General features: G+C 33.6%; 1 protein-coding gene across 1 annotated transcript in view; it reads right to left on the bottom strand.

Annotated features, from left to right (window-relative positions):
* Positions 1 to 2241: 2241 nt before the first annotated feature.
* Positions 2242 to 24150, bottom strand: part of LOC129234335 (outer dense fiber protein 3-like protein 1) — a 31223-nt gene continuing 9314 nt past the window's right edge. The window contains exons 3-6 of the mRNA XM_054868327.1: positions 16882 to 16939; positions 6975 to 7095; positions 3514 to 3654; positions 2242 to 2334 (exon numbers count right to left, since the gene is read on the bottom strand). Coding sequence (XP_054724302.1) covers positions 2242 to 2334; positions 3514 to 3654; positions 6975 to 7095; positions 16882 to 16939 — 413 coding nt within the window. The remainder of the gene's footprint in view (positions 2335 to 3513; positions 3655 to 6974; positions 7096 to 16881; positions 16940 to 24150) is intronic.

Genomic DNA, 24150 nt, shown 5'->3' with positions numbered 1-24150 from the left:
AAAAGAGCGGTTTTTTTTACTCCTGACCTAACTCGACCTTTGGTCGAAAAACTAAGCTTCTATCTCCAAAGGAAAAAAAAAAATTACAAGCCGTTAAAAAGCAAGTTCGAATAATCTCATCTCCATTAAAATTACTGATGTTTTATTTGGCATTGCCATAGTTACGTCTTTTCGATTCGTTTGTTTCTTCTTTCTTATTCACAAATTTTAAGGGCTTCGATTTTAACGGAAAATCTTAGGCTCAACTCAATTCAAGCCCCGAGATAAAAAGCAAAATATATTACTAGAGACCATGAATATGAAAGCGACTTTTGAAACGTACAAAACTGCAGTTCTGCAATGCTCAGGATCACCTTAGCCCTTACGGCTCTGCAAGTTGGTACAAGATATTTTGAAACCCGGGAAAGGGGTGCTTTTTGCTCCAAAAGGAGCTTATAATGCGTTTTTAATCTGTTCCTTTTTAATTGACGATTTAAATCTTTGCGAATCAAATAAGATTGTGAAGCAATCTTCGGAGGTTGGTGAGCGTTAGCGAGAGGGGGCAGAACCCCCTAGTTTATATTCAAAAAATAATGAAATATCCTTAGTTTCATCTATCCTTTACTGGGAACAGGAGATATTAACGTTTTAATTTAAAAAACATTCTAGGATAAACTCGATTGTAGCACTGAGCTACAGAACGAAATATTACTGTAGACTACAAATTTGAAAAAAACTTTTCAAACGTTATTTACAAACGAAAAAGGCCCTTTTGTTATGTCCAGTAATCCTTGAAATGCTTACAGCCTTCAAATTTGGTACAGAATTAGTTCAAACCCTTGTGGACACTTTAAAGTGTTTTTCTTTTTAATTATTTGTTTTATTTAATTTCATAAATTTTTTATTTCGTTGTGTGTATTTTATTCTTTTTTTTTACTGTGTTGCCTCGATTTTCATATTGTTCTAATAATAATGATGGCTTCAGTTAAATTCTATTTGTACAGAAGGGAAAGAATTATTTTCCTATCAAATGATTTAGTTCTTCGCGAACCAAATAAGAATTTTAAATTAATCTTCGAGGCAAGCCCGTCATTTCAAATTTTTCCGGGGGGGGGGTGGAGGGGACAAAGAGTGTGTACTCATTGAAATTTTTTACGGAAAACAACGGAAACCACAAACACTTATAAACAAAAACATTAAACATATAAGCAAAACTTTTTCAAAGCCAAGAGGAGCAACTGACTCCCTTTTACTTATATGACGGTTCTGCTGCGGACTTGGTGAGCATCAGAGAACAATGGTTGGAGCTTACTAGTTTTGTTATAAAATATTATGTACTTATTTATTTGTTGTTACAATAATGTTACAGGGCCAACTTAAAGATAAAAACAGCAAAATAAAATGAAGCAAATTCACTTTCTACGAAGGTTCTGATCAGTTGACGTTTAAAATTTTCAATGAGTTCTTAAATATTCCAAATATTAATGTTCAAAAATATTAATGTTTAAAATCTACAAATCCAAAAATCTCAGTTGAAATTTGCAAATAATTTGCTTTACTTTGCATGAAAATGTTTAATAACTCAGGCAAGGTCGTATGCAGAGGGGGGGGGAGGGAATTTATAGGATTCAAACCCCCTCCTAAATTTTTGGAACTATTCCAAAAAATGTTTTTGTTTTTAATTTTTTCGGATTTTTTGAATAAGCTATTGTAATAATAACCAAACAAATGAAATTAGATTTAATGAATCGTATAGATTTCTCAAGAAATGTGTTTGGTAAAAATCTCTCCGAAAAAAAAGTTTGGTTACGGTCCTGAATTTAACCACAATGAATTTAAAAGAAAAAAAAAGTTTTTCCACTTCACCTAATGTATGGGAGCATAATTATACAATTATAGACACATCGCTCCGTTGATAGAAAAGTGACATAATTAAAAATCGGCATTTTAGAGTTAGGATAATGAAAAGACAAGCTAAAGCTTTTTCATTTTTTAAAGAATACATTATAATTGAAAGTATAACAGGAATAAAAAGTTATTTTATTTATATTTGCTGTCCTGATTAACATGCTGTTCTATTACAAAACTTTTAAATTGCTCTTACCGACAAAATGCAATTTTTAAACGTGTCACTTTTCCATCAACGAAACGGAGCGACATGTTAAATAAATCATTAAAAAATTTCAGAGGTTATATTTGAAATATGTATATTTCTTAAACTCACCGTTTGCAAAGTGTATCGTTGTACATCTTGTTCGATGCTCATGACTCGGCTGCGAAACGCTCGAACGCTTTGAATGGAGAATGCTTGATGCCGAAAGTGTACCGCGGAGTTGAAGGCTTGTGGAACTTTACCTAGAGGAATGCAGAAGGTTCGAAGCTCAGTATCGTTACGAAATTGAGCATTTTTTTAGAAACTAACTTAACTTTTAATTAGTGAAGATAAATTTTCTGCTACAGAAAAAAAAATCCTTCGAAAAATTTTAAATCTAGCCGTTATAAAACATTAGAAAAAAAAAACTTACACAATCGAAAAACGGACCTTTTGCAATCCGCAAAACATTGCGTAGGAAGCACGCTAAGCAAATAGGTGTTGATAAGCCCTTACACTACAGTAGAACGTCAAAAATCCGAACTAATTGGGATCATAGGTATTTGGATTTTCAAATTGCTCGTATTATCGAAAATGACCAAAAGAAATACCGTTTAGGTAAATAGTATGTCATTAAATCAAATATAGTGGTTATACGATATGTGTGAACATAACATACATTATAGTAAATGATGCTGCAATATGTAATTACATTATTAAAAAACACAATTTAACAAAAATTTACTCTCATTGTTGACTGAACATGAAGGAAAGATGAAAAACATTTGCAGTACTGTATGTACTGCAAGTGACGAACTATTACACAATAACTGAACAAAGAAAATTATAAGAACTTCTAGAAAATACACTGACTTTACACAAAGATGGTTAATATGAATAAACTGATTTAAATTCATTTTATAATACTGATTTTCAGCTGAGAGAGCTTGGAAATGAGCATTCGGTTTAAAAGGGTCTGGTGTTAATTTATCGAATTTGGCATCTCACATTGGCGAATTGGACGAAGCCCCAATCGATTCTTCTTACTATTGCACGTATTTTATTTACGTTTACGTATACCCATTGACTACCGAATTTGTTATATTCATTCTGTTGGGTAATGGATCAACAACAAGTTGGCAAGGCTTTGCAGCTTTCTTTGAGACTTTCACCTCCGACGTGTTCATTATCAATTGAATTAATTTATTTCGCTTCATTTTAGTACCGTTTAATATTCGATTCGATGTAAATGGAGTCACCATGACTTTGTGCTTCGTTTAATATGCCGCACGTCGTAAGTTGCCCGCGGATCACCGGTGCCCTTTGCCCTAGATGTTATTTCCGTCTCTTTGTGCTATAAATGTCATGGACTCCAAGGAGAAGACACAGGGTCTGAATATATCCCCTTTTTGGAAAACCGAACTAAGTAAAAGCAAACGTACCATGTGATAATAATTAGAGGCTGGACCAGGAGTGACAGTACCAGTCTTGGAGCAGCTGATCTGTGATCCCATTGAAAAAGCAGGCATACGTCTCTTGGTTTTGTCTGCAGGTGGTAATTTGTAAGCAGCTGGTCCGGGGTTCTATAAATTGAGAGCGATTCCATTAAACTAAGAAAAGCCTTTATGATAAGTTCAACGTCCTTTCGCCAAATTATTAAACCATTAACGTCGAAAATAGACAGAATTTTGAGAAAAAAGTTTTTTTTTTTTTTTAGTGAAATGCAATAATACAATTAAGTTCACTTAAGTTTGGGGATAAATAAGTAGTGAGCACCAGACAATAATGAGTGAGAAGAAAAGTCATATTTTCGAAACTACTGTAGGGTAGACTGGGGCAAGATGACTTAGGTCTCGGGGCAAGATGACAACACTGAAAAAGGTTGAACACAATTTATTTTTTGAATATATTACATATTTTTAAAAAAATTTACGGTGTTTTTACACCTCACAAAGCATTAAATTAAGCGTAATGAATTGCAAAGTTACGTTGTGGTGCCTAATTGTGCAACTAACAAATGGTCACAAATAAAAAGGCCATTTTCATAATTCTTCTGGCATTGCAGCATTAGAACCATTCTTCCGTTGGAGGTTCAAAATATTCCTCTTTATCAGCAGGACTTGTGAAGAAGAAGTATTGTCTTTTTGCACCGTGTTTCGGCCCCGGACTGCCTGTTTGAAAGGATTCGTCTTCATTTCCAAGGCGATTAATTGACGTTTATTCATGGTAATAAGCAGTATATAACCTAAGTTACTGATAAATACTGAAGAGAAACAATCTATCATTCCTGTATTAGCCAAGCTTATTTACACATGCATAAAAGTTATACTGTAGTATCATTCTGTCAACGCTTTGTAAAATATTGCTTGAATGCATCTTAGAGCTTATTGTAGTGTTTTCGGCATCGGTAGTTGATAAACAGTGTCGTTGACGTAACCCCATGAAGATAATCGCGTATCTTGCGAACCGATCTGGATTACAGATTAGACTTCTGCCGCATTGAAAAATACACATTGAACGTTTGTGACTGGAAAAAAAAGTATAGCATATTTCTTTCTAAATTCATGTTTCACTTATTGTAATACGTGCAGTAGTTTCGAAAATATGATTTTTTGTAATTGTGTTCATATTGTCGCTAAAAAGACGAATGGGTGTATCTCAAAAAAATCGAAAAATGAGTTATGACTATCACAGAAATGTCCGAAGTCGATTTTATAATCTGACCAATGGGCGTATCTCTACAATAAATAGTAAAAAAGTTGGACCCTCACACTGGTGGTGGTTCTCAAGCGATACAGTAACCTGGAAATCTTTAAATCGGTTTTCTGCAAAATGCTTGAAAGTGATATACTCCCATCGTCTTTTTAATAGTCTGTACAATATAGTTGCACGCTAAGGCGTATATTCATTTATGTCTGACATTCTCAAAAATTGCCTAGCTATATTTAGAGCCTTTTTAAAACCAAAACCTATTAAAAGTCAGTAATTAATAAAATGTCTATAACTAAATATCTCTTAAAAGCCTATTCGTTCCATTAAATGTAATTATAAAGAAGGTATTTTTCCTTAAAATAGTAAAAATCTAACTTTCAACTTTTTTTTTTTTTTTTTGAAACCCGAATATTTGATGTGCTACTGCTACCCAACCAAAATGCATAGTGGGTTAATTAGTAGTTTTTTTCGTAACATAGTAGTAGCATTGCTCCTTTTAATTTGGTTAAGTTGCTTAAAAATGTTGGGCAACAAAGATTAAAGATTAAAAACTGATTAACTTCACTTCAAATTAATCGTCGTTTGTTTACAATTATTCTGCTAGATTTAAAACGTTTGTTGCAAAGACTGAACAAACAAAAGTAATTAAATACAAACTTTATTGAAATCGTCCACAAAGAGATAGGGTAGACCGACCAGTAAATCAGCACTTAATTCCACTTTCAAAAATTCATAAAATAGTTAAAAAGTAGCATTTGGCACATGGCAGCAAAAGCGTTTTAATTGAAGTACACAAATATTCTTTTAAATGTAGAGAACTTATACGTAAGGATTTGTTTCGAGGGGGGAGGATGAAAAAAAAAGCAGCAATCCCGTAAAGGAACATTGCAAGCAGTAGAGAACCCAACCTTCATTCAGTCGTTTTCTTTTTAGAATTGCGCAAAAGTGTAAGTTTCTGCTGCAAATTTATCTAGAAAAAAGTTTTTGAAACCTGATTGTTTTAAAAAAAAGTTAAGAATTCTTCATGTACTAGCTGGTCTTCCCAATTAAGATAAATTAAATCCTTGGATAGTCACTTGTTTTAAGATCTAATTGGAAAGAAAAAAATGGCTAAAAATCAGAGCAATCGAGTTTTTGTAATCCGTCGGAAATGACCTTTTGTTTCTTAAAGGCGATATTTCATCTGTAATTTCTTCTTTGAAGATAATTGAGGATTTAATAATTAAACCCACAGATGTCCGTTCTAAATGGCCGTAATTTCAGTGGATCTGATGGATATGTTTTCCTTTGATTAAAATCTTAATGAATATGTTTGTTTTTGTACGAACTAAGAGTCTAAAAGCATTCACTGACGTTCACCATAACCTCAACAGCTAATAGTATAAAGCTTGATAGAGCAGATCAGCTCCAGTTCACTTGACTAAAATGGAGATCTTCCTATTGGCAGGTTGTTTTTTGATTGAAGCAAGCCTATGGACATGTTCTCGTTTGATTTAAGAAACTAAGTATTGAAACAGAATTTAAAAGGATACGATTTTTTTTACTGAAGCTAGCAATACAGTGTTGTAGAAACACTGTACTCTTTGAATTAGCTGAAGGACAACTTTTGTTGAAACTGGAGATTTTTATTGGTACCTCCTCAGCAGGTGTACGTAAAAAGTTGGTTTTTACAGCTCTGCTCTGGTTATTTGTGGCCTTACCTTAGGAGTGTTTTTTTTTCCGTATACTATACTGAACGAGAAAAGTATTATTACTGCTGAGATGAGATTGGTTATAGTCACAATGTCACTGCGAAAGTAATCCTACCAAACTCAGCTCCAATAACCCTTTCCCCTTAACTCCCCGTTAGGAAATCAGTACTCTTATAGTCTCGACTTACTGGAGCCGAACAAAAAGAAAAAAAAATTGTTAGTATCAATGTTAGAAGGAGGAGCGAGAGAAACAAGTTTTTGGCTAGCGGTGTTGGCGCGTGCATTATTTAGTAATGTTCCAGCACTCTGCGAAAGCGTTCACATGCTGACGCGCGTTGGTTTTGTGAACAGCTCCTTAGTGTGAACAAAAGTATCATACTGGAAATATGAAAGAAAAAAAAAAGACTCTTCTCAGTAGCCGTCATAAAATAAACTAATAACCTCTAATAGAAAATATAACAATGGAAAATGCACAACATAAAAACATTTTTTCCTCTTACTGGAGATTGGTGTAAGCCCTTGTCTAATCTATCTGCAATAGAGAATGCAGGTCCCTTGCTGTAAGGCGAATCTCCGATGCCTAGAGTCTTTGGTAGTGTATACGCATTTGGAGCTGGAACGTAATAACAGACGAATTAGAAGAAAATGACTAGCATGCATGTTGAATATTTATAGTTGAAGATCAATTGACAGCAAATTAATTTTCCATCTTCTATCACACAAAGATAATTACGTAGCCTTTAATTTGCAATTGACGTGGTTAGAATGAGATTCGTGTAAGTCATCCGGACTTAGTTTCGAGTAATTTATGAATTTGTTTTAAAAAAATTTCAAAAACAGCCAGATTGCGTACATTTTAATTTCAAGAAAAGGTTTTGCAATTTAAAGACTTTTTTATTTATTTATTTATTTATTTTTATTTATTTTTATTTTTATGAATCTACTTTTATCAAAAGTTACGTGTAACTTTTTCTAAAGTAACTTTAAATGATTTACGCCACTCTCATTTTACACTTACGGTATGCTTATTCAAAAAACAGTTATGTATGTGCAAAGATTGTTGTGATATACAAGCAACGATAAAATTAAAAAATTTAAAAAGCCCCGACTGAGTCGCAACTGTAGAATCAAGAGGGAAAATTGAAAATCCTTTTAAAAGTCTTATACTATTAAAAATCAATTACAAGTATTTTATTTGTTAGCAAATAGAAACTGGCAACAGATTTTTTTTTTAAATCATTGCTTTTAGTTTCCTTGTCGGCCAACAATGAATTCGGTTATCAATCGCGTGAATAAAGGCTTAGCCGTTATTAAAATCCGCTTTAAAAAATGTTATAATTCGAATTTTTATGAAACATGGAAGTTCCAAAACACATTCTATTAGACGCGGAAAAAAATACTCTTCATTTTGGTATTAAATTTTAAAATTTTTGACTATGTTTTCATTGCAAAAATCGCGAAAAACCTTTTAAGGTTTTTAATTAATATCTTCGTTTATTAATGTAATCCAAAGATGTAACCTAGTTAAGAACACTGTCGATCAACTCTCCTTTCGAACATTTTTTTTTTTTTCAAAATCGGTTTGGGCGCTTGAGTGCCACAGACAGACACGCAGATACACAAATACACAGACACGTCAAACTTATAACCCCCTTCCTTTGTGTGTCGGCGGTTAAAAAGAACTTTTCAATCTCTCCTCCGGAAATTTTTCGAAATGGGCGTTCCAAAAACTCAATTTAGACGATCCTCGATGATGTAAGAGGGAGTGGGTTCGATGGCTCTCTCCTAGAACTTTTTCGAAGTTGAAGTCCTAAATGCACATTTGTAAGCCATCTTTGATGCCGTCAGGGAAAAGAACGGGAGTCGGGAGTTCTCCCGGAAATTTTTCGAAATTAAAATTTTTAATTATCCTTTTCTTTGCGGAGTGCTCACGAGAGCGGATCCAAAGAAGCTCATGATCCCTCTTTAACGTGACTAAAGATAATTCGTAAAACTGAGTTTTAGGGGCTCCCGAGTCCGCTCGTTTGTGTTCTAATATTTCACTTGTATGCCCTCCCTCCCTCGCCGCTGATTTTTGAGTTCATTAAAGACCTTTTCCTAAGCGAGAAGCCCGATATGGACAATACACGTGCAACTAGCAGAAGAGGAGGAAATATCATTTCTTCGTGGTGATTAAAAACATTGCTAAATAATAATTATATTTCTTCATTTATGAATTTATTTATCGATTACCTTTGAATTATTTTTTTTCTGTAAGGAAATTTAGACTAAATTTTTCACAACCAAATAAATAGGCTATTTTGTGTCATCCATACTTTCATTCATCCGGACGACCTTGATCCGCCATTAGTTAGTTAATGAGGTTCTTCTGATTTTGCTTTAAAAAGTGAAACATAAATGGCAAACCACATTACCTGGTGGGTTAAACCACTTGTGCTTTTCCGGCTTGATCCTCATCGTATAGGCTGGGGGTCGTGGACGGGCAAATTTTTCGCTCTCCCCCGTATTGTAGGTGGCCGGACCGGGAGACGTCGAGATCATCCGGCCCTCCAGTTTCTCGCCAATGACCGGAGCATGACATACGTCTTTGCCCTGATTGGTGATCTTTCGCACATCGTAGACGGCAGGACCAGGACCCAAACTGATACATGTTTTGTCGGTTCTGAGAAGGAAACAAGAAGTTCCGTCTAGAACTATACGAGCTTACTTTCCTGTATACCCATACTACTTTATAGTACCTGATCAATATTCTCAAAAATAGCTAAAATCGCAAATTGTTTCAAACATATTTTTGCTAATTTCTAGGAATAAAGTATTATTCACACATCTAAAAAAATTAAAAAAAAAAAAAAAAGCAGCACCTTTTAAACAAAGCAGCTAATACACTTTTTTCCCTTAAAAAAATTCTTTAACAGCTTTCAAAACGAAAAAATAATAATTAAAATTAATAAGCTTATTGAAATAAATACATCATATCAAAAAAAAATCGTTTCTTTTTCCCCTGTTGCCAAAAATAATTTTTTAAATGAATTAATGCACTTACCAAAATAAATAAAAACAATAAAATGTCAACTTAAAGAAATACTTTTCAATGTCAAAAAAAAAAAAAAAAAAAAAACCATTAATTTGAATTTTTGGCATCTTGAATTCAAATTATGTTTTTCGCAATCACGAGCGTGTGTGTTTGTGTAGGCGCATGTGTGTGGATGCATGTGTGTGTAAGTGTTTGTATGCATGTGTGTGAGTGTTGTGTACGCGCCTGTGCGTGTAGGCGTTCGTGTGTGTGTATATGTAGGCATGTGTGTATGTGTCTGTGTGCAGGCGTGAGTGTGTGTATGTGTGTAGGAGTGTGTGAAGTCGTGTGTTTGTATGTGTGTGAGCGTGCGTGCGTGCGTGTAGGACATGGACGTCTCCGACCAGGAGAAGAGGATAGCTCAGGACCGGGGGACAGCCGCGCCTGGAGGACGGCGCGCAGTGGTGCTGCAGAGGCACCCTGGTCCAAGCTGAAAAAGGAACCGGAACATAAAGGACGGTCAAGTGAGAACAATAAGCAATTGTGATTGCTCAAAAAAAAATCGGCTGCGCATATCGTTTTGTAGAAACATAAATGACTTTGAGTTTATTCGCCGAAAACTGAATACCTAAATTAAAACTTTAGCGTGAAAATAAAAACAAATCATATCAACAATAATTATTTCACACTGAAAACCATAGCTGCGGAGTCGGAGTCGGAGTCAATCTCATTTTGGGATAAAGGAGTCGGAGACGAATATCCAAGAATCGGAGTCAGTCATTTGTCATCCGTGTATAAATTTTTGCCAAAGCTACGAAGTCAGAGTCGAAGTCGGGGAGTCGGAGTCCGATTAATTGTCGGGCACAGGAATCGGAGTCAGGTGCCTCTAAATTCTCAGAGTCGGAGTCTGGAGTTTGGCGTCAATAGCTATTTCCAGCAAAATTTGTTTGAAATAAATCCGCTTTCAAGTACGGAATCCACATTGACTTTCAGTTTCCCCGTAGGCGCTAATGTTAAGTTTTTTTGAACTGTTCAAAATTGAACAAAAAATAGTTTAAATCAAAAAACGAAATATGGGACTGAGGTGTCATCGCCGAGATCTTTCGAACAAAAAAAAGTTTGTTCGAATCGGACTATTCATTCAAAATTTATTAGGGGGGGAGGGGGACAGACAGACCGACAAACATTTTTCCCCATCTCAATACCCAACTTTCCAATTTTTAATTTTTCGATATTTATTTATTTATTTTATTTATTTTTGATATTTTTTCGTTTTTCGCGAGATTTTTAAGATGCATTAAGCCTTCTTTCATGCTTTTTTCTTCTTTTTCTGACTTTTACTGGGAAAGTAGGCTAAAAAGAATAAGAAAACTAGAATTTTAAATGAATAAAATTTTCTTTGAGCGGTTTTTTTTTTTTCTTTCCACTAAAGGTCATACACATGTTTTATCTACACCAGTAAATAGCCTACTTTGTTGTGTGGCTCCAATAATTTAAGCAATGACCTTGACAATGTTTACTTCTTTTTGGAAGGGAGTTAGTGAAAAAGGGACGTGTTATTGGCACGCATATCAGTTGGAATACTTTTGCAAAACTACTACGAAGCCAACTCAAATTACCCTTACCTATTACCCTAAAATAAGGTAACAATCGTCACGCTCATAGTTCAACATCAGAGCGAAAGTAAAGCTAAATGGAAAAAATAAACGGGCGATTAGAACGGGCGATTTTTTATCAGCATTTCATATACACTTTGTCCAGGGCTGTGTCCAAGGGGAGGGTTTTGGGGGTTAAACCCCTCCCATTGGAGAAAATATAATAAAAAAACCAAAGAAAAGTGTATATTTGGCTTAAAATCAATTTTAAGGTTCAAGTTTGTGTACAGCATTTAAAAAAAAAAACATTCTCTTTGAAGTTTCGAAGCAATTTTTTTCTTTTTTCTAGTTTGTCTGAAAATAAGTCGTCAAAATGCTACTACTCCAGATTCCACCCCCCCCCCCCCTTCGCTGTGCCAATAAAATCACGGAGCATCTCTAATTTTGTGTTCAGATCTTCAGTTTTGCTAAATTTCCAGAAAATGCCCCTAAATACCTAACATCATTTAAATTGCGTCCAAAAATCGCTTAAACGTGGTTTTGGATTTGTTTCAGTTTTTAAAGGTCCTAAGGTTACCAAATATCGTCTCCTCAGAATAGTGATGTAAAATACCTGGGTATTTATTTTTAGGGGTAAATACCCAGGGTATATAACCGGGTAAATACTTAAAGTGGGTATTTACCTGGGTATTTATTTCAAAAATTTATATTCAACTAAAATACTTTTCTGTGTGTATTCCACTACGAATCTATACAGGGTCTATTTCAAAAGTAACGCAATTTTTTTTAAAAGTAATTTATTGAACAGATTTGCACAAACATTTAAAATTCTTCAAAGTAATGTCCTTCGGCTTCTGCCATGACTGGTAAGTGCCCTGAAAGGCATTTTTGGGGAATTCCCCATAAGGTCTTCTTCATGGCTGATTGGATCTCTTCTAGGGATGAAAAATGGGTTCATTTCAGGCTTACCTTAATCCGAGGAAAGAAGTCTGTCAGGCTGTAGGTAGCTGTTACAGCATTTTCACTTGGGGTTTGGACAAATACTCGTGAACTCGCAGCTCATTATGGCACGGTGCTTCGGCACAAACTTGCCTCACACTTTTCTCATCACTAAATGTTGAGTAATGCGAAACACAGCAGTAGACGACATGTTCAGTTAATTTGCAACCATCTTGATAGTCAATCGAGGGTCAAGGTCTAACAATTGAGGAACACAAGCCACATTGTTGTCGATTTTGCTGGTTGACAGTCGCCTAGAGCGTTGTTCATCTTGAACCTCTTCTCCGCCCTCTTTAGAGGTCTTTAACCACCTCGAAACTTATGAATAGGACAGAGAAGAGTTCCCCTTAAGCCTCACCATGGGCGCCCATATAGGGTGCTGTTTAATAGGTAAATTTTTATCGACTGGTAAAATTAGTAAACTTTTGTTTTTTCAATTAATGTTTGAAAAGTTTTTTGTATATCGAACTCAATTTCAATAAATTTTGTATCAGCATTTCATATAGACTTTGTCATAACTGTGTTACATTTTATTGATTTGAATTTGTATTGGTTGAAATGTTCCACCCTTAGAATTCGTTGCAGTTGGATAAAATTGACATGACATGCATGTTAAATGAAAAAAAAATTGCAAGATAGATATTTTTTACTAGGATTATTTTACTATTAACCAGTGAAATGAAATTCCAATAACTTTTTGCTGTTTAATAGTTAAATTTTTATTTACTGGTTAAATTAGTAAAATTTTGTTTTTCCAATTTATGTTTGAGGAGTTTCGTGTGTATCAAACTCAATTTCAACTCATTTTTTCAGCATTTTATATACACTTTGTCGTAAATCGGTTACATTTTATTGGTTTGAATTTGTATTGTACTAACATGCATGCTATGAAAATTTTTTGATGAATGAAAAATTTAATGAAAGACAACTTTAATTGTGTTATTGTATTAGGATGTTCAATTGAAACCTGGTCAGTGCGTTGAACTTTGCATTAGACGTAAATGGCTCCATGTAGCTGCGTGTGTGGTGACCCCATGTATAGATAGAGAGACTGATGCAAGCACAAAGTTTGACTTTACATAGTGACTATGTCTACACGAGGAAGGGAAGGTTGTCATTTAACTTATCGTTCACAACAGAACAAGCAAGTTCACAGGGAAATTCAACTCAAACACGGTCAGTGTGTCTAACTTTGCATTAGACATAAGACTTTGCAGTAGACGTTGCCCCTTACATCTAACGCCCAAGTTAGACGCATTGACCGGGTTTCAGTTGAATGTCCCTGCGAACTCGCCTGTTCTGTTGTGGACGAAAAGTTGAGTGTCAACCTTCTCATAGTCGTACAGCCACACTGTCGCTATGTAAAGTCAAACTTTGTGCTTGCATCAGTCTCTCTATCAATACATGGAATCACCAGACATGCAGCTGCATGGAGCACCTTACGTGCTTTGCAAAGTTACACACACTGATCGAGTTTCATTTGACCGCCCCTAATATAATAATTCAGGAAAAAGAATAAGTAAAGTTTGAAGCTAGATATTTTTCTTGATGTACCTCATAAACATTATTGAAATTTTTTTATTAATTAAAAAATTTATTCTTAATTAAAACCTAAAACAAACAATACTAAAAGAAAAAAAGTATATGGATCATCCACCTACTGGTAATTTTCTGAAAGAAAAAGAAAAGTACAGTTGGTTCTCTGTTTAACGACGGCTTTTACGGTCCCAGATGGTCCACTCTAGTGTTAAAAGCATTCTATTTAAGGACGATTTTTTGTGGTCCCTTGAAAGTCGTTAAACAGAGAGCCAACTGTTACCAAAGACAGAAGCTGGAAAATTCATTATTGGAATTTAGACATTTTTATTTAATCATGCTTTATGTAAATTAAAAAGATTTATCAAATTTGAAGAAAAATGCAATTTATTGGTAGAACTATGCTAATCTTGCTATTTTTGAAAGCTAACTACAGTAAAGAGTAAATTAAAAACTTTTTTCCTTTGGAGCAAGTCTTGCAATTTTTCTTTTGTTAGGGGATAAGACAACTAATAAATTGTTTTTCAAAAAAGCAGAATATTTTATTATGTAAATTACTTTTAATGCAACGCTATTAATATAAATAATTGAAAGACACAGCTGTTGTAAATTATATTTCGACACATATAGAAGGTTTTTATGACGTCAGATAAGTTATAATTTACTGCTGTGTGATGGCGTAAAGTGAAAAATAAATATACACCCTATAAAAACATCTGGTGCTGGATATCCTGTAAAAATCAATATCCTGCATTCCTAAAGGAAAATAAAGTATCAGAGTTCTGTAATTATCAATATTTTATGTTCTTGCCACTGTATGCATAGTATCTCAACTAATAACTGACTGGAAATTTTAACATAATAAAAATTAGGTATCTTCTAAAAACAGCACATCAGTTAAAAATTTTGGCTCCTTAAGTCAGAAATTATAAAACCTTTGAGAACAATAAAACGTAACCTATTTTAAGAACTGTAGTACCTTATTGGTATTAATTTTTTTTTTACTTTATTAATGCATTTTGATTGTCAAAATGGTTCGAAATGTAGTTAACTTTTATTCAGATTACAATTGGATTGCTGTTAAGGAAAAAAATATAAAGATAAAAAATGAATGTCAATTAGGAATACAGTAAAACCTGTAAAGTTGACCACTTGTCTAAGTTGACCGCTTTTGTCAGGAACGGAATTAGTCCTATCTTATATAATGAAGGAAAACCTCTCTATCTTGACCACTAATATACACCAGCTTTGGTTTGGAGAAATGTAAAAAACCCTTTGTAAGTTGAGCAACAGGCAAAAGCATTAAATTGTACTAAAGGTTTCATCAGTTATGCCTCAAATAAATAACCAGACATTTTAGAAAATCCTATGAATATTTATGTTTCCATCGGAAAACATAGGCCTGATGTTATGTCCCAGAAAATGCGCCAAACTTCAATAAGGAGTTATTTTGTTGAAAAGTAGATTATTACCATGGTTACAAATGTTCAAGAAAAAATCGAATGAAGAATTTGAGTAACTTTCGACTTATGAATTTTTAGGAACTGTTAATATCAAGTAAGTTGTTTTTCATTAGTAACGACACATTTTTTTTTTTTTTTTTGATCGATTCACAGAAATTTTAAATTGGTATGATACTTTACGAGTCATTCTGGTTAAATAATCTCTAAAAATATTTAAACAACATTTTTTCTTATTGTTTTAAAGTAATGTTAAACAATGAAAGTGAGTTTAAAGTACTCCAATTAGTTAAAATGAATGCATGAGACAAGAAATGACAAAAAAAAAAAAAAAATCCTTACTACCCTCTATAAGTTGACCACCTGTCTAAGTTGATCACAAAAGTGCTGCACCGCAAGTGGTTAACTTACACAGGTTTTACTGTAATTGAAATAGCAATATTTTCTCTTTTTTCCCTCCCAGCTATGCAACTCTTAAAATATCAAGAAATGTATAAAAAGGATAATTTCTTAAATTAAATAATGTATATTTTTTAATTAAGTTTTTAATTAGGAATTGTCGCTTACGTACGTTAAGAATCTTTTTAATCTATCTTTATTTATTCCAATTGCTCATTTTTTTAATGCAGTTAATGGTTTTAGCAAACATCACAAAAAATAAATAAATAGTTGTTTAATATCTGCCTGCATAGCAAATTCTACCTTTTGCGTCAATGTTATGACACTAAAGAGTATGATAAACCTGTGGTCATTTTGACGATGAAAGATGCTCATTTTAAGCACTCTATTCTTGAGAACAATATAAAATTTTGACTGAAAATATTATAAATGGTTCTCGAGTACATCTAATATTAACTTTTCTAAAGAAAATCGAAAAAAAAGGGAAGTTTTTAAAATCCTCACAAAATTACTTATTTTCCACGAAAACAAAATATAAATCAAGTAAAGCAAATGGCTAAATTTAACACCTAAATGAGGAAATCAGAATATTGTTAGCGGTTCAACCACGTACCAACAAATGAAAGTCGGAAAACGCTAGTTACGGTTCAACTTCATCCCAGCAATGCAAGAAACGACAATTTCACTCCAAGAATGCGACGAACGGAAACGTCAGTTATGGTTCTACTCCGCTCCAGTTGTAGGGGAAAAGGAGAACACGATACATGGTTCAGATTAACTCCTATGGTTGGAGAAAGATGGAATGACGAATATGGTTCAACTACGCACGAAACTTGGGAGTGATATAAAACACCCTGTTTTGGTTCAATCATGCACTGAATATAGGTTGCAGCAAATTTGCTCCTTTTTTTCGTGCAACGGTGGACGTAATTTTTAACAGTGTAATGTCTTCACGGGAAAAGAAATAACTTTGATTCGCAATGGTACAGAAAGCAGGGACGTTCCAGGTGCTCGGGGCATCTCCCCCCCCCCCTCATGGAGGCTTTAATGTAAAGATTGAAATAGTAGATGGATTTCTACTTTTGAAGAAATCTTTTTCATCGATATCTACATTTCTTCGGTCTCTTTTTTATAATGCTCTTATTTTACTTGCTCCGTCTTGGATGGATTTAGAAGCAAACACAAGTCTGTAACGCCAAACTGACATAAAATAATAGATTGCTTTAACCGGATGTTTGCCTTTCCATCTTATCGTTATTCGAACAGTAACGCTCTTAGGTGGAATTAGTTGGCAAAAATCATGTCCTTTTACGTTGCCAACGAGATTTTGCGAAAGAAACGAAACAAAAATCTCATCCATGTTATGAATTTGTAAAACGCTTATTAAAAAAATAATAATACTCACTCTTTTCCTACTGAAAATGCAGGAGCTTTTTGTCTTCTCGGATCGTGACCCTCATCACCTGCGAAAAAAAGCGATATTAAATATTAAATTTAAAAGTTAGGAAATTTTTAAGTTTAATTCATCGAAATCTATAAATCTCAGCAGAGTTTTCCCGTGCTCTTCCGCCATTTCTTCAAACTTAAAAATCATATTGAACTGTGTATCAGACTGCAAATCTGTCACATGGACAAACTTTCAGTCACATTTCCACTCAAATAGTATTTTATTTTCTGCGTCTGTGTTTATGACTCCTAGAGGTAACTATGGGTTAGTTTTCTGGCTTTAGAAAACCAGAAAAATACAACTTTAGTTACCTTAACATTCATTATCTTGTCGGGCTATGCTTCTAATTGTGATAAAATAGAGAAGCAAAATTTTTTTTGTAGGTTTAAGAACGATAACGTTTTGATGTTCTTTTTCTTTTTAAGGTCTTTGATCAACCAAACTTTGAGTTAGCCGAAACGTATGCTAACCACTATGCTACATTTCCCGTTACTCTTCCGGTCTTAATGTGAATCTGTACCATGGCATCGAATATTACGATTTAATTAATTTTAAAACCATCAATTAATTTACTCTTTAGTATTAATCATAGCATATCATTAATAGAATTTCAACATATATTTGAAACTATCATCATTATTAATATTTTCTATAATAACAAAGTTTTTCATTTAAGAAAAGATTTAATTAAATACTAGCAAAAATACCCGGCGTTGCCTGATTCAGAAAAAAATGTGAGAAACAATCGCTACTTCCTTTCGTTTTCTTTTTTAACTGAAAGAGCTCAAAACATATCACTTTGACGGGGTTAAAAATCGAGCTTCTTCCTTACCCATTAAAGTAAAATAGCAATAAGTATAAAGAACGAACGAATATTCATTTAGAAACGAAAGCACGAATTTAAGCATATAAAAATTTGAGGAATTTCCAAAATATGAACTAACAAAAACAAAGATCACTGAAAAAACCGTGCGCTTTATTTAATTAAATAGTACACACTCAAAAGTAAAAAAAAGCTCTCAACTACATTTCTTTAAGGATGTAAAAAGTAGAGTTTCCAAATGTTTAAACGACTTTAAACTCATGTCTGCTCCAGAGAAGCCTTGATTCAAAATTTTCATTATGATTACTTTTATTATTGCTGTTGTTAGGCAACGAATTTTTGTAACAATGGGTTTTATATTCGCAACTTCAAAGCTCGAATACGCTACCTTGCGGTGATTACCAATACTAAAGAAAAAGGTAAAACATTCGATTCCACGAGTTTTCTTTGGGGTAAATTTCCGGCTTCAAGCAGTTTGTGGTGTTACGTAATTTCAGAAGAATAAAAAAGAAAGCTTCGCACAAATACGATGAAAAAGCACTGTCATTCACTAAACGTCAAAGCAAGTTATAAGTTATGGCATTTGTTTCTTTCACCTATTTTCATCCGCCATTAGACAGTGGCTGCTGCGCCCCCTATAATTTATTGCAGTTGCGAATTTAATTATTTAATGGGGTAATGATATGAAATTTACTGTTTTCCACCATAACTTTCTACAACTAAGTTTTTAAGGAATAAATTACAGCCTAAGTTACTCCCTCATAATATATCTATCTATGGTAAAAAATGGTTAAAATCCCTCCAGTAGTTTTGAAGTTTACCCCGGACATCCGGACAGAGATTAGCCCTTTATGTATTCGCAACTCCAACGAACTATAGGGGGCACTGCAGTCACTGTCTAATGGCCGACTTAAAAACTAAAACGAACGCATGTGGTAACGAAGAAAATGCTAAAAGTGTTGTGATTTTTGTTCGTATGTATGATTTTTTTGCTTTATTCATTTGAAAATATTTTTCAAAGTCTTTTGGTTATTCTGACCCATATAGAAAGAGATTAGAAACCAAAAAGTATTACGAAAGTAAACAATTAATGCAGAACACACAGTAAGTTGTTCTGAAGCAGCCATTTTCACGATGTTGAATTCGGAATTCATAAATTTTTGGTTCGCTTCGAACGGCATTTTCATTTTGTACCGTTTTATCTATACATTAGTACATATTAAGTTCAGTTTCGTGACATTTCCGGCATTTGTTGACATTTTTGTCACATAGTGCACATACGTGGCAGACTGTCAAGAGTAACGTTTAACACTAGATAATTTATTTCTATGACTATATGATTGGATATCCAAAGAAATCATGCATTTAATTCATTCGTCATGGAAATGATTTACCTGATATGCGAAATCTTGTCAAGATACATTATTCTTTCACACAATTTTAAAACCATAACCCTATAAACAGATTTTTGGCGAACTTTTATTTTTTATTGTTAAAATTATTAACGTTCTTTCTGGATTTTTCAATCTGTTCTGCGATAAATATTTTCAAGAAAATTTATTTGCATACTGTCTATTTCAGTAGGATACTGTAGTAACAAAGGTTATTTAAATCATTTATGTGGAATTAGGTTAAGTGTCCAGTCAATGTTGTTAAGTTCGTTTTTTTTTTTTTTTTTTTTCATCGAATTGAAAAACTGATATTTATTCAAATTCACTCAGAACAAAATAAATAAAATGTGTACTCACAGTTTATATATGGTGGTAGTTTTCTTTTCAGTTGATTGACCATTATTTCTTTTTACTTATCGAATTCTGTAATCTTACTACCATTTTATTCCACTCATGATAAAAATTAAAAATGGTTTAACTAAAAACGCGAAATCTCGCCAAGGCTACTTTGCTCGCACAATAACCCTAAACAAATTTGGGGAAATCTTTCAGCTGAGAATAAAAGGAATAAAGTAAATTCTTTCTCGGTTAAACATTTTTCATTTCGTTCTACGATAATATATTCAAGAAAATATTTTGCATACTGTCCATTCCAACTAAATGCTGCTGTAAAATATGATTAGTTAAATTAATTTAAGATTAAAAAAAAGTCATATTCTTACAAATTCATACAAAACAATAAAAAATTTTACCTGGTATAACGTTATCCAATTTTGTTAATCCCGAGTTTTCTTGTTTATGCTTCCACCATTTAATATTTTTTTGAAAGAAATAAGGAAAACTAACATTATTTTGAGAAGCTCGAGAATACTACTAAGGGACGAATTATTTTCTGTAGCTGGGAGCAAACTAAGACACATCGATTGCGTTAATAAATACTCAGAACAAACTGCCTGTATTTACGTCAACAGACATCACCGCAAGGTAAAATTGTAAATCACCGCAAGGTAGCGTATTCGAGCGCTGGAGTTCCGAATAAAGATAACCCATTCGCGATTTAGATTAAATTCAATGGTTTATTATTTCAAAGTAATTAATTCTGATTGCTATTTTTCATCAATATTTTATTTATTCCTTTTTCCGGACTTAGATCATTTCCATACATTTTTGAACTAGGAATATTTTTCGCAATTTAGAATATTTTTCATCAATATTTTATTTATTACTTTTTCCGGACTAAGATCATTTACATACATTCAACCATTTCCATACATTGACATGATCAGTCACTTGTGATTGATCATGTCAATTAGCACGAGATGCGAAAGACGTCATCGGCATTCGATGTGATTTGAAAACCTGTTGCCATCTTAAAATTACTCGTAGTAGATTAGGAAGAAGTTGGAAGTCAAAGTATTGGCATTTTCTAAAAATATGAATACTGTGGAAAACAACTCAACTCTGCTCAAAAGTTCATGTGATATTCTATGACTTCAACAGCATGAGACGTATGTACACTTCTTCTTATTGGTTAAAGTGAATATTCATTGGTTTATAGTGGATGTTTGGAGAATCATTTTCAGTGTGATTCTGAGCTTGGAAAGATGTCGTGAAATTTTGTTCTATATACTTAGGATTTTTCTCCACCCGCTAGTGTTAAAACCAAGTTTGATTTATTTTTAAAGTTCACAGGAAAATATTTTAGTATTGTGACTCTTAATCCTATGAGAGTTAAGAATGAGTAACGTTGGTGAAAATCATTCTGAAACTTTGAAGCCTGAAGATGAACAGATGGATGCAACGAGCATGAAAATGAACATTGAGGCTACTCCACAGCCTGATGATATGATACACATGGGTGGCAATATTTTCACTTTAGTGAATACTTTTCCGAAACGCACGCGTGTGCATATTCGCAACTCCAATAAACTATAGGGGGCGCTACAGCCACTGTCTAATGGCGGATGAAAAAGGTAAAACAAACACACGCCGCAACTTATAACTTGCTTTGACGCTTAGTGAATGACAGTAATTTTTCATCGTGTTTGTGGGAAGCTTTCTTTTCTATTCTTCCGAAATTACATTACATCATAAACTGTCTGAAGCCTGTAATTTACTCCAAAGAAAACACGTGGAAAGGAATGTTTTACCTTTTTCTTTAGTATTGTTAATCACCGTAAGGTAGCGTATTCGAGCTCTTGAGTTGCGAATTAAAAGATACATATGTGGCAAAGATGGTAATCTTCGTCCAACTAAGGATGGTATTTCCTTGGAACCAGATGTGGGGAGTTCACTTATTTCACGTCTACGTAAAAATATAAATCAAAAATTAATCGAAGAGCGTGATTACACTTTTGTTGTAAAAAAGGGCGTTTGTGTGTTCAAAAGAGTGCAAATGGTAACATCTGTGTTAGTGTGCAAAGATTGTTCAAACTAAAACGAGAAGTGTTCCAGTTGATGCCAGAGCGAGTGTTACTTTTGGAATGCCAGATTGACAAATTGTGTTACGCGTCCCCTTGTATCTCACGCAGTGTCAAAGACAAACTTATGACTTGTACTCTAAAAGAGCACATACTTTCGGAAATTGAGAAAAAATATCCCTGTGGTTGTCGATGTGATGAAATCAGCACATGCACAGCACAAGGAGTTGGTGAATTAGCTGATTCTCTACGTAAGTGTCTATTTAATGAGCTCATACGCAACATAAACTGTCTTTCGAAAAAAGAATGTGTGGATTGTGAAAATAGATTCATTTTTTACATGAGAGTGCATAAATGTGAATCATTAACAAAGGGACGAAAGTTCGACCCTTTTTTCGAACAGGCTCTTTATATTGTTAATTGGGAAGTCTTGACTCGTGAGTTCGTTACTCTGAATGTTGATAGTCCATGTTTAAGATGTTTCGTGTCTGATTTATTCAATGTAATCGGTGTTAAAAATGTGCTTGAAAGTTTTGAAGAGTTTTACTTAAGGATATAAGTTTATTTAATTGTCTTTTACTGTGTGTGAATAAATGATGTTTATCATTTTAAAAGAAACTTGTGTTTTTATTCTGTTGTTGAATATAGTTGATGGATTTGACTTTGAAATCACTCTTTCATATCTTTCTATCTATATGCACTTTCTTGTAAGTAATCTGGTTATTAATACTAAGAGTAAAGTGATTGCGAGTTTTAAAATTAATTAGATCATTGTGTTTGAAGATTCAGTTGAGGAAATTTATTTTTGTAAGTTTGAAAAAATTTTTGAAAAAAAAAAATAGTTTTTGCAAAAAAAAGATTGAAAAGAAAAAAAATAACATGTTTGAAAAATATTATTTTTTACGTTTTGAAAAAAAAAAAAAGATTGATTTTATTTTTATTAGTAGAAAAATATTACAAGTTTTAGAAATTATTTCTTAAAAAATATTTTCTTGATTGAAGAAAAAAAAATTGATTTCATATTTATAAGTATTACTAGAGGACCCGACAGACGTTGTTCTGTTCAAAATTTGTAAATTGGAAAGTTAAAAAATTTCAATAAACCAACAAGTGTTTGAACCGTTTTGTTGAAAAAAATAAGTACAAAGAAAATGCTTTAAGCCCCTTGGTGTCAGAATGCGTATATTTATTACAACTTGATTTATCTAATGCCCACTGAGCAGTTGTTTTATTAACGAGTTTTTCTCCCGTACATGATGGCTTGTTCCCTCAGCCATACTCAAAGGATAAAAAGTGACCTCAGATATTAAGTGTAAAAAACCAACTACCCATCTAGAACAAACGGGAAATCCCGCTGCAACATCCCCCATATGAAAAAGAATAAAACAATCGAAAGGATATCGTTAAAAAAAATGATTAAGGTAAAAACAGTTCTCTAAATAAGCGAAAATCACTCATCCCCCCCCTCCCGAAGTAAACTAAATACATTTTTCAACTAAAATGACTAAACACTCTTTAAAAACAAAAAACACTTCTTTGCAATTTGAAATATTTCGCCAAATAAACAAAAAATACAGTAAATTACATTAACAGTAGCTTTAAAATGTAAAAAATGATCACGCAACTCTATTGTTTATAGCCAAAGTCGTCAAGCAACAACGTTATTGTAATCCAGACGATCAGTGAGCGAAGCTAACTCCGACCGATTAGCGGTCCGATCTTTTTAACGAAAACTTTTAAAACTTCAAATATTGCCTAATTTGTTCATTCCACCAAAGATAAAGATCTTCCGCTGCACTGATCTTTTGTGTACAGAACTACCCTGTTGTAATTTATTTGGACGAAAATAAAATTTGTTCCGTCTTTAAATTCCATCATCTTTTCCTTTAATAATATACTGATTAGTTTGATAATCCTTAAAGTATTCTTGACATTGGTGCCAAAACTCAGATGGATTTGAGCTGAGAAACAAATGTTGCTAGGGACGGTGCTTTCTGATCATTTGGGTTAGGAAAACCTAAAGCACCGATCCGGTCACATGGTTCAATTACGATGACAGAACACACGATTTGCGTGAACCTTCCAGTACTTTACTTTAAAATATATCTCGGGACCTAAAATCGTTGCTTTTAAGAAATGAAGGCTTCACTCTCTTTCTCTACGTCTTATCTATTTACAAAAAGCAGAGCTGGCTTTCTTATTGTCCTTTGGCAACGGCAGGGCTGGATTAACCATAGAGCAGAAGTAGCGGGGCCCCGCGCTTCTGGGGGCCCCGCGCCATGAGAAAAAAATTCCAGAAGAAAACTACTTTCCCGAATTTTTACCCGTTTGCATTTTTCTACTTAGATCTAACTTTTCTAAATGTTCAGGCAAATTAAAAAATTTATATTTTTCATTAAAGAGCAGATTCGTTATGGAATAATACCATGCTGACCATTATCATCGGTGCAGAGTGGAAGGCGGGAAGGGGGGGGGGGGACTTTTTATGTCATTTAGAGACGGTATGTAAGTCATGTCAGAGGAAGCACGAAGGGCATGTGGGGGATCGCTGGATGATTTCCAGAAATTTCTCTTGATTGAAGTCTTAAAAAAC

Source organism: Uloborus diversus, chromosome 1 (assembly GCF_026930045.1).
Source record: "Uloborus diversus isolate 005 chromosome 1, Udiv.v.3.1, whole genome shotgun sequence".
Taxonomy (NCBI): Eukaryota; Metazoa; Arthropoda; class Arachnida; order Araneae; family Uloboridae; genus Uloborus; species Uloborus diversus.
Note: the sequence above shows the minus strand (reverse complement) of the source record. Positions and strands in the feature narration are given on the sequence as shown.